Source organism: Cervus elaphus, chromosome 17, assembly GCF_910594005.1.
Source record: "Cervus elaphus chromosome 17, mCerEla1.1, whole genome shotgun sequence".
In the NCBI taxonomy this organism is placed as follows: domain Eukaryota; kingdom Metazoa; phylum Chordata; class Mammalia; order Artiodactyla; family Cervidae; genus Cervus; species Cervus elaphus.
The window spans coordinates 49,759,710-49,771,229 of NC_057831.1; the positions used below are offsets into that span (position 1 = coordinate 49,759,710).

The 11,520-nt window shown below is 37.1% G+C and overlaps 1 protein-coding gene across 7 annotated transcripts in view; it reads left to right on the forward strand.

The window, feature by feature from the left end:
* Positions 1 to 11,520, forward strand: part of PCDH7 (protocadherin 7) — a 446,943-nt gene that overhangs the window by 61,919 nt on the left and 373,504 nt on the right. For 5 of the 7 annotated variants that reach the window (XM_043871507.1, XM_043871508.1, XM_043871511.1 and 2 more), the window contains exon 2: positions 10,991 to 11,050. The exons of the other annotated variants lie outside the window; for them this stretch is intronic. In XM_043871507.1, coding sequence (XP_043727442.1) covers positions 10,991 to 11,050 — 60 coding nt within the window. The remainder of the gene's footprint in view (positions 1 to 10,990; positions 11,051 to 11,520) is intronic. 7 annotated transcript variants of the gene reach the window in all.

Consider the following 11,520-nt stretch of genomic DNA (forward strand, 5'->3'; position numbering starts at 1 on the left):
GATGAGAACAAAGCCAATTATTTGCAGCACATAAAATCCTTATGATAATTTGGTAGACTTTAATTAAACTAATACATCACACTGCACGTATAAGACAAAGGAGCAAAAAAGAAGCAAATAATCTTTTCTATGTTAAAAACACCATATTGCTTTTTGATTAAGTTCCTTAAGACTTGTGACCTATTTTAAAGTGTAAGATTTGCAGTCCTTTTCGTACAAAGCATATTAAAAAATTCTATGCAATATTGATTGGAACCATCCCCAAAAAAATTTGAAGAGAAGCTATAAAGAAGCTTGACTTAAAGTAATTTTTATTAATTTCTTAAGATTTTTCAAATGTTTCAAAATAAAAAGAGATTCTGTAACTTAGCCCACACAGAAACATTTTTGTTACAAAGAATCTCATTTTCGTATTTATCATATAATTGCCATTGGTTGTTTTTGATGAACCCACTGACATTATTAGTGCAAAGTCCACTTTAAATTAAAAAGAAGTCTATCCAACTTGTATGTCTTCCCTGCATTTCACAACTGAACTGTCCTGAAATGAGAGCTACTTGGTCTTTAGATCATCTCATCTCCCAGTTTTACATTTCTTTGAGAAGTAATTCTCATAAATTAAGTGGAAATAAACTACTGATTTGGGAGCAAGAGCATTTAGTTTTAGTCCTACATTTGCAGTGTTACACTAAATGTCATGTCATCCCCCTGGGATTCAGTGTTACCACTGGTAAAGTGAATAATTTGGTAGAGGGTGGTTTCAGGTGAGTTCCTTATCTCTGAAATTGTATTTCTGTATTAGTTGCTGGTATAATATCTTTCTATGTCCTAAAAGTCGTTATGTTAATATGCTCATGTCAGTCCTTAAATCAGTGCCACTTAGTATTTCTGAAAGTACTTGTAAAAAACATTCCTAGAAATTTCTAATGATCAGAGAGCATAGATTTTTTAGAGCTGGTTAACCACAAATCACATTAAAAGAGAAGTATATTCAACTTAGAAAGCTCCGGGAGTTGGTGATGGGCAGGAAAGCCTAGCGTGCTACAGTCCATGGGGTCTCAAAGAGTCAGACACAACCGAGCGACTGAACTGAACTGAAATACAAACACACTCGTGGTGCCAGTTCTTACACTTTTAACATTATCTTTCATGAGCAAGAAGCTGGTTGGTTGGATTTTGTAATTTTGTCCTGTCGCACATTTACTTTTTCAAGACAGTTAAAACTCACTGGACATTAGCTTCACTTCCCTGGTAGTGTATCAGACTCTTAGTAAGTTTGTTCATCATCTAAAAACACTTTGGCTGCTTTCTACTCCCCTCTGTGAGTGTTTAAGACTCTCAAAGTAGATCTCAATATTTGGGGCACACAATTGCAAGTTCAGTGGCTTTTAAGAACAGTCGAGATTGCCATTCACTTCACCTTTTCGTTAATATCTAGTCTCTCTTTTCTCCAGCAACTCATTGCTTTGGCACATGAATACTAGCCAGTTCTGCTTTTGTTTCAAAAGTGGTCAATACCATGCTCTTAGGAGGATAATGGTGACATCTTAAGGTAACATCATTTTACATTTTATCCTGAGCTTTAAGAATGGAGATGCATGAATGGTCAACTTTGACCACATGTAATTGGCTCTGTAAGCTAAGGTTCAGTCGTTTCAGTTCAGTTGCTCAGTCGTGTCCGACTCTTTGCAACCCCATGGCCTGCAGCACGCCAGGCCTCCCTGTCCCTCACCAACTCCCGGAGTTTACTCAAACTCATGTTCATTGAGTTGGTGATGTCATCCAACCATTTCATCCTCTGTTCCCCTTTTCCTCCAGCCTTCAATCTTTCACAGCATCAGGGTTTTTTCCAGTGAGTCAGTTCTTCGCATGAGGTGGCCAAAGTATTGGAGTTTCAGCTTCAGCATCAGTCCTTCCAATGAATATTTAGGACTGGTTTCCTTCAGGGTGGACTAGTTGGATCTCCTTGCAGTCCAAGGGACTCTGAAGAGTCTTCTCCAACACCACAGTTCAAAAGCATCAATTCTTCAGCCCTCAGTTTTCTTTATAGTCCAACTCTCACATCCATACATGACTACAGGAAAACCAGAGCTTTGACTAGACGTACAATTATTGTCAAAGCAGTGTCTCTGCTTTTTAATAAGCTGTCTAGATTGGTCATAACTTTTCTTCCAAGGAGCAAGCATCTTTTAATTTCATGGCTTCAGTCACCATCTGCAGTGATTTTGGAGCCTCAAAAAATAAAGTCTCTCACTATTCCCATTGTTTCCCCATTTATTTGCCATGAAGTGATGGGGCTGTATGCCAAGATCTTAGTTTTCTGAATGTTTAGTTTTAAGCCAACTTTTTCACTTTCCTCTTTCACTTTCATCACGAGGCTCTTTAGTTCTTTGCTTTTTACCACAAGGGTGGTGTCATCTGCTTACCTGAGATTATTGGTATTTCTCCCGGCAATCTTGATTTCAGCCTGTGATTCATCCAGCCCAGCATTTCACGTGATGTACTCTGCATAGAAGTTAAATAAGCAGTGTGACAATACACAGCCTTAACGTACTCCTTTCCCAATTTGGAACCAGTCTGTTGTTCCATGTCCAGTTCTAACCTGTTGCTTCCTGACCTGCATACAGATTTCTCAGAAGGCAGGTCAGGTGGCCTGGTATTCCCATCTCTTGAAGAATTTTCCACAGTTTGTTGTGATCCACACAATCCAAGGCTTTGGCATAGTCAATAAAGCAGAAGCAGATGTTTTTCTGGAACTCTCTTGCTTTTTCGATGATCCAATGGATGTTGGCGATTTGATCTCTGGTTCCTCTACCATCTCTAAATACAGCTTGAACATCTGGAAGTTCACAGTTCATGTACTGTTGAAGCCTGGCTTGGAGAATTTTGAGCATTAATTTCCTAGCATGTGAGATGAGTGCAATTGTGCGGTAGTTTGAGCATTCTTTGGCATTGCCTTTCTTTGGGATTGGAATGAAGACTGACCTTTTCCTGTCCTGTGGCCACTGCTGAGTTTTCCAAATTTGCTGGCATATTGAGTGTAGCACTTTCACAGCATCATCTTTTAGGATTTGAAATAACTCAGCTGGAATTCCATCACCTCCACTAGCTTTGTTCATAGTGATGCTTCCTAAGGCCCACTTGACTTCACATTCCAGGATGTCTGGCTAGGTGAGTGATCACACCATTGTGATTATCTGGGTCCTGAAGATCTTTTTTGTATTGTTCTTCTGTGTATTCTTGCTACCTCTGCTTAATATCTTCTGCTTTTGTTAGGTCCATAATATTCTGTCCTTTATTTTGTCCATCTCTGCATGAAATGTTCCCTTGGTATCTCCAATTTTCTTGAAGAGATCGCTAGTCTTTCCCATTCTATTGTTTTCTTCTATTTCTTTGCATTGATCTCTGAGGAAGGCTGTCTCATCTCTCCTTACTATTCTTTGGAACTCTGCATTCAAATGGGAATGTCCCTCCTTTTCTCTTTTGCCTTTCTCTTCTTTTCTTTTCATAGCTATTTGTAAGGCCTCTCAGACAGCCACTTTGTTTTTGTTTTTTTTTTTTTCATTTCTTTTTCTTGGGGATGGTCTTGCTCCCTGTCTCCTGTACAATGTCATGAACCTCTGTCCATAGTTCTTCAGGCTCTCTGTCTATCAGGTCTAGTCCCTTGAATCTATTTCTCATTTCCACTGTATAATTGTAAGGGATTTGATTTAGGTCATACCTGAATGATCTAGTGGTTTTCCCTACTTTCTTCAATTTAAGTCTGAATTTGGCAATAAAGATTTTATGATCTGAGCCACTGTCAGCTCCTGGTCTTGTTTTTGCTGACTGTATAGAGCTTTTCCATCTTTGGCTGCAAAGAATATAATCAATCTGATTTCGGTATTGACCATCTGGTGATGTTCATGTGTAGAGTCTTCTCTTGTATTGTTGGAAGAGGGTGTTTGCTATGACCAGTGTGTTCTCTTTGCAAAACCCTATTAGCCTTTGCCCTGCTTCATTCTGTGCTCCAAGGCCAAATTTGCCTGTTACTCCAGGTATTTCTTGACTTCCTACTTTTGTGCTCCAATCCCCTATAATGAAAAGGACAATTTTTTGGGTGTTAGTTCTAGAAGGACTTGTAGGTCTTCATAGAACCATTCAACTTCAGCATTACTGGTCAGGGCATAGACTTGGATTACCGTGATATTGAATGGTTTGCCTTGGAAACAAACAGAGATCATTCTGTCATTTTTTAGATCGCATCCAAGTACTGCATTTCAGACTTTTTTGTTGACTATGATGGCTACTCCATTTCTGCTAAAGGATTCTTGCCCGCAGTAGTAGATTTAATGATCATCTGAGTTAAATTCACTCATTCCAGTTCATTTTAATTTGCTGATTCCTAAAATGTCAATTTTCACTATTGCCATCTCCTGTTTGACCACTTCCGATTTGCCTTGATTCATGGACCTAACATTCCAGGTTCCTATGCAATGTTGCTCTTTACAGCATCAGACTTTACTTCCCCAATTGAGTGTTGCTTTTGCTTTGGCCCCATCTCTTCATTCTTTCTGGAGTTATTTCTCCACTGATCTCCAGTAGCATATTGGGCACCTACCAACCTGTGGAGTTCATCTTTCAGTGTCCTATCTTTTTGCCTTTTCATACTGTTCATGGGGTTCTCAAGGCAAGAATACTGAAGGGGTTTGTCATTCCCTTCTCCAGTATTCTTGCCTGAAGAATCTCATGGTCAGAGGAGCCTGGCGGGCTACAGTCCATTGGGTCGCAAAGAGTCGGACATGACTGAGCGACTTCACTTTCACTCTCTGGTGGAGCACGTTTTGTCAGTAGACTGAAGCTGAGGTTCAGTCTTGTGTTTTTGCTTCCTTAATGCCTAGCAGTCTGTTTGAGGACTTCTCTGAGAGCTCAGTTGGTAAAGAATCTGCCTGCAATGCAGGAGACCCTGGTTCAGTTCCTGGGTCAGGAAGATCAGCTGGAGAATGGATAGGCTACCCAGTCCAGTATTCTTTGGCTTCCCTTGTGGCTCAGCTGGTAAAGAATATGCCCTCAATGTGTGAGACCTGGGCTTGATCCCTGTGTTGGGAAGATCCCTTAAGAAGGGAAAGGCTACCTATTCCAGTATTCTGGCCTGGAGAATCCCATGGACTGTATAGTCCATGGAGTCCCAAAGTGTTGAACAAGACTGACCTACTTTCACTTTCAGCCTGTTTGAATTGATCCCTGTCCCTCCCTTGTTTAGAAAGAGTGTTCCTTTAAAATGGTATTTAGAAATAAAACAAGAAAAAATAAAATTGTGAATTTAGATGTACACATTTTAACCTTTAGGAATAGGTGGTTCTAGAGCAGGAATCCTCAAATACTTGATTATGTTAGTTTTAACAAGCAGTTGATTTTTGCTCTCTCTGACTTTTGACAGTTACTTTAATTTGTCTGTGTTTGTAATTTAGGATATTCAGGAGTTTGTTGTCATTGCTTTTAATTATTACATTGCATCCTTTTACATGTAGACTTGATCTAAGTAGAGAAAACAGCTTGGGGTGAGGTTGAATGGAATTACAGAAATCTCTGATTTAGGCAGGGAGATCCACTCACTGCCTCCTGACTTCGCCACCCATCTCCCTCACAGGTTTCTTCTTGGAATGCAGTTTTCCCTCATTTCCAAAGATGTCAAGCTTATCTGGCTTTTAAGACCCAGGAGCCCTCTTTCTCCTCTCACCATAGTCTCTTACTCTTCAGAGCTCTCATAGTTTGACCTCCTAGGTTCTTGTGTTTTCCTCCTCAAGATTAATCATCAGTTTATATGTATATATTTGTATACATAAAAAGTTTCTCAGAGGCAGGACTGTGACTTTTGTTTCTTTGTATTTCCCCCATGCCTCCCACAATGTCTTTCACATGATTCGACTCTGTAACCTTTGGCATTCTTTCTAACACTGAGATTCCATGATTCTGACAGCCAGCCAGTCAATAAATATCGATTTCTTGGCTATCCAACCCAGGGCATTCTTTTGTTAGGGCCCACATCATTTGTATTCTGTAGTGAGAGCAAATTACCTATGATGTGGAAATGGTATGGCATTATCCAATCCCTTTCCTTCCATGGCCAATTCAGAGGTTGACTCACCATCTAAATGCCCTCTTTTCCACAGAATGTAGATTAAATAGTGCTAATGAATGGCCTTTGTGTGTGTGTGTGTGTGTGTGTGTGTGTGTGCACTCTTACACATGTAAATGGTTATAAACATCCCTTTCTTTGATTGGGTGGAATTTGTCTTATTTATTGCTTTCCTCCCTATTTTTTTTTTTTTTGTCAGTTTAGACAACCTTCAGATATGTTGAAGTTGCTTCTTATGTATTCACAAATTTAAGTAATTATGATAAAATCCTGACTCTGATAAATACACAGGCTTCTAGAACTGAGTTTTGTAACACACTCATTTATAATAGTATAGAAAGCTTGCATAGTTTTTTTTTATTCCTGAAACAATGACAAAATAGAGACATTTTCAGGTATAACTTAGATGTATATTTTTAAAAGATTCAAAGTCAAATTTAAAAAACAATTATCTAGAAACATAATGCTGAGGAAAAACAATCTTTGATTAATAACCAAAGTCTTGGTTTGGGGCCCTGATTCTCCCATTATATATGTGATTTTTATATAAGAAGATTGGGCTCTCTGATCTTTAATTCCCTCATATGTAAAACGAGCAAACTTATAATTGCTACTTCACAAGGACTTTGTGAGGAAAAGTTAAATAATTAAGTGCAATCTTGTAATAAACATCTATGCAGATGATATAGTAACTAATAATTATAATTTATGAGTTTTTGTGCCTCATTTATATGTCAAAATGGTGTAAAACATTATATCATTCAGAATTATCCTCATAGTCCTCCATTCACCAAATCCCATGTTAACCTTCTGTCCCACATTCTATTTCAAATGATTTTCCATTATTTTTTTAAATAATAAACTTTCAGTCTTGATGATGGCTCTCCCTTGACTTAGCTCTGATATTATGCATTTGCTCTAAAATATGAAAATCCACTTTCTGTTCCTAGATTGCAGAAACTACCATCAATTGCATTTTCTGTGTCATGGAATAGACTCTACTTTTTATATGATGCCTTTCACTTTCACCTAGATCTTAACATCAGTCAGAGGAAAAAAAAAATGAATATTCATAGAATCCTTTTACATATTGCCAATTATATGCAAACACATTCAACAGACACTTGTACTTAAACTACACCAATTACGTAGGTGTGTGACTTAGTTTTGAAGCATGCCTAATAAAAATAAGTATAAAATAGATACATGTTCCTTTCAAAATATATACATTTCCTTGTTTATGATTGGAATTTTTTCAGAATTATTAAGAGTGTTTATTCCTTTGTATGAGTGTTCATTGTATTCTTGTACTTAAATCTGAATCTTATTCCTATTCTCTGCATAATTCAGCTTTGTTTTCCAAGCACTAGTCAGGGAGAAGGCCAGAGAAATCTGGAAAAGAAGAACAAAGCTTTTATCATTTAACTTTTTATTGATATTTTTTCAATTAATTTATTTATTTTAATTGGAGGGTAAAATGCTTTATAATTTAGTGATGATTTTTGATAATTAATTCCAAGCTTATTTCAGTCTCTTTGATTAGGAAATGAAAACTGAGTGAGATATAGAGATGGCCTGGTAAAACGTGCTCCAGGAATGGCTTGGTTTCATCTTTGTGTGTGTGTGTGTGTGTGTGTGTGTGTGTGTGTGTGTGTGTGTGTGGCTTGTTGCCTGGGTGATAAAAAAAATTGAAGAGAATGGCTGGAAGGGGAAGACAAAAGCTGCGTCTATACAACTCCAGCAGAATTGGACCTGACTGAAAGATTGGTTTGGTCTGATTTACTGGAGCCTATCTTCTCAGTGGCAGTGATCTGGAAATTGCTTCCAGGGCCATTTTAATTAGCTGATTCAAATCAAAACAAACCAATCCTGGTAACATCCATTTCTACCCTGACCCTCATCAATGACTGTTTGCAGAATGGTGATTCCTAAGTAGTTCTCCGTGAGCTCAATAAGTGATTTGAGGTATGCATTTTTGTTTTTAAACATGAATCTTTAATGGTGAGGAAAGAATCCACTTTCTTGGCTTTAGTGACAGGTGAATATTAGTGCACAGCGGCATTTGTTCAGTGCATCAAAGCTTGAAACCACAAACGTGAAACCTGCCCTTCCATAGTTAATTTATGACATGAGAGAGCTCTGTTCCTCAGGAATATTTTAATAAGAGGATTTCATTATGTTTCATGGCAATGTGGTAAATGCATTCTGTGTTTTTGGGTACGCTTTTAAAAGTATGTCAAGTCTTGAAAATAGAAGATGAAACACTTTGATGCCTCTGATTTCCTATGTTTTTATTGTTTTACTTATTTGCTTATTGAATACCTTGCAGAACATTTTAAATAGAATATTCCCTTTAAGGAGAGAAAAGAATGACTGTTATATGGAAAAGGTTAAAAAGAGAAAATTAATGAAATTTTAAATGGACAGGCTAAGTTGAAAAAAAATAGAAAAAGTGGGTAAAATAAAATGATAATAAAATGAAGAATGTTTACTACAGCTTAAAAATGTCTGTTTCATAATCTATCATATGACAAATAATAGAAAGTCAAAAACATGATTTCAAAATATTAAAATTAGACAAAAGTGGTACTATGATGTGACCAGTATTGTGATTTGTTTAGCTAGCTATTTCCAACAGGTATTCATTCATTAGAGCAGTTTTATTGAGAGACTACCATGTACCAACACTGAGAATAAAGTAGTAAACAATGAAAATGAGGTTTGTTCTCCTAGACTACATTGTAGCCTTGACAGGATGAGACAGTTAAGTGAATAACTTCACAAAGATAATTGTGTGTGTGTGTGTGTGTATAGTGTTCCTGCTCAGTCGCTAAGTCGTGTTCCTCTCTTTGTGACCCCATGGACTATAGCCCGCCAGGCTCCTCTGTCCATGGGATTCTCCAGGCAAAGATATGGACTTCCCAGATTGCTCAGTGGTAAAGAAGTTGCCTGCTAATATAGGAGTCTCAGAGAATGTGGGTTTGATTCCTGGGTCTGGAAGATTCCCTGGAGGAGGAAATGGCAACCCACTCCAGGATTCTTGCCTGAAGAATCCCATAGACAGAGGAGCCTGGTGGGCTACAGTCCATACGATCGCAAAGAGTCAGACGTGACTGAGCAATTTAGCATGACCATGATAGGTAGTACCTAACAGGATGATCTAATGTAGTCTAGTTGTGCATTATAGCTACATCATTCTCATTGATTTGAAAATAAAAAATCGTATCTGAAACTTTTAAATATATAGTTTTCATTTTTGTATAAAGCAGTTTTTAAATGACAAGTGTAGTGTATGGTTTGTTTTCTGATTAGATATCTATGTTCATCTTAGGGCTTCCCAGATAGCACTAGTGGTAAAGAACCTGCCTGCCAATGTAGGAAACATAAGAGGTGCAGGTTCAATCCCTGGGTGGGGAAGATCCTCTGGAGAAGGAAATGGCAACCCACTCCAGTATTCTTGCCTGGAAAACCCCATGGACAGAGGAGCCTGGTGAGTTACAGTCCATGGGGTTGCAAAGAGTTGGACAGGACTGAAGCAACTTAGCACATGTTCATCTTCAACTTACAATTTAAATCATGAAAACTCACTTAGCACAGATTCCATGCTAAACTTGTCTTCTGTGTGTTATTGGCCAGAATATCTTAAATTTTGTTAAGTTTTAAAACTTGCTAGAGAAAGAAAATATACTCTTTTTATTTCTAAGAAAAGATAAAATTTAACTTAATAAATTAAGGCATTTTAAAGCTGCTTAAATTTATGCAGCTAATATGGATAATCTGTAGTCAGAACAATTTTTTAAGCATCTTATGCTCTTGAATATAAGCAATTTTTAAATTAGCCATTACTTTTTTGTTCCATTTACTTTCAAATGTGAGTTAGTTGATTATTCATTGAAAGAATTCATTTACTTTTCTAACCTTGATTTTCATGTGCTGATGCATTGTGACATTGGAAATTAGGTGCAGTACTAATTTTTTCTTTTTTAATTCTTAAAACATTCTAATTCTTTTGGTAGCGAACTGTAGCATTTTTATTTTATGGAAGTGATTTATTATCCTTTTTGTCAGTGTTCAAACTCACTAAAGCTTTTACTGACATCAATTGCATCATTAAACTAGAAACAATATTCTGTGCATTTTTTGTCAGAGAGCAGAAATCAGACTATTGGTCAGGCTCAAATTCAAAGCAATAAGTATTCAATACCATTTAAAACTCAAATTGGCACCAAAACATTTTAAAGGAGTATTATCATTACTTTCATTTGTAAAAAACAATACCTTTTTATGGTCAGGTTTTTGAAGGGGATAGTTTTAATAATTCATCCTTGACCATAAATCAGTGAACCATTTACTGTTGATGTGTTAAATGCTCAGATTTCCATGATTGCATTTAGAGACTAGAGAGCTCCTTTGATGGGTGTGAACATTCAGATCAAGCTCACCTCCCAGAGATTTTAGGGACAGTAAATTGTAAAAGAACTGATAACAAAATTACCATTTCATTCTTATTTGTATTTATAATATAAATAAAGCCAACAACACCTCCTTCCCTGACAGCCCCTCTCCTTTAAATACTCAAAGCCTGGAAAACAATAATTCAATGTTTCTTTTACCATGCAGATATCTCTTGTCAAAGACATAATCCAAGAAAAATTAGCCAACAGCATTGATCTAGATGCCCTAGGGTTGTTAATTGTAGCTGGAACTGTTATGTCTCTATGACTTCTAAAAGAGGTTATGGCCACTGCAAATACATCTTATAGAAGGAAAGAATACTATCAGCCAAAATATGCATCCAAGTTTTGGATCTAGGCTAGCAAAACCCTACTCACATCCCTGTAAAGCAGACATATATTTTTGTATTTTTTATAGGTGGATACAGTGCAGACCACGAAACCCCCTGGCCACATTGAGGAATCGTGTAAAATGAATGTATGTGCTCGTAAGTGAAATCCATGGAATGTTCCAACTAAAGTTGTTGGATCCTAATAAACCTGGATTAGTCCTGTGTAAAAAGAAATCGATTCCCAAGGGGCAGGACCACTAGCTGAGTAAAATGAAGCTCTGATTTGGAAGAAAACAAAATAAATTCTCGGCAAAAAAGGAATCAAACTATAATTTGCAAACAGTTGAAAAAGAAAATTAAGCTCTCAGTATAGAATCAAGAAGGGATGTGAGAGAGGTTTTACAGTCTTATCAATTACAGTGGAGAAACTGAATCAAATATCATCACATTCAAGAGTATGGAAAGAACAGGAAATCCTTTTCCTTTGGTTTGCACTTGAAAGGACTCAAGCAAAGAGTGGAGAAACATATCCTCTTACTTACTGTTTATAGTTAATAAGATGAAAATTATTATAGATGTGATTTCATTTGCCTTGCTTGAACTAATTGGATGCATT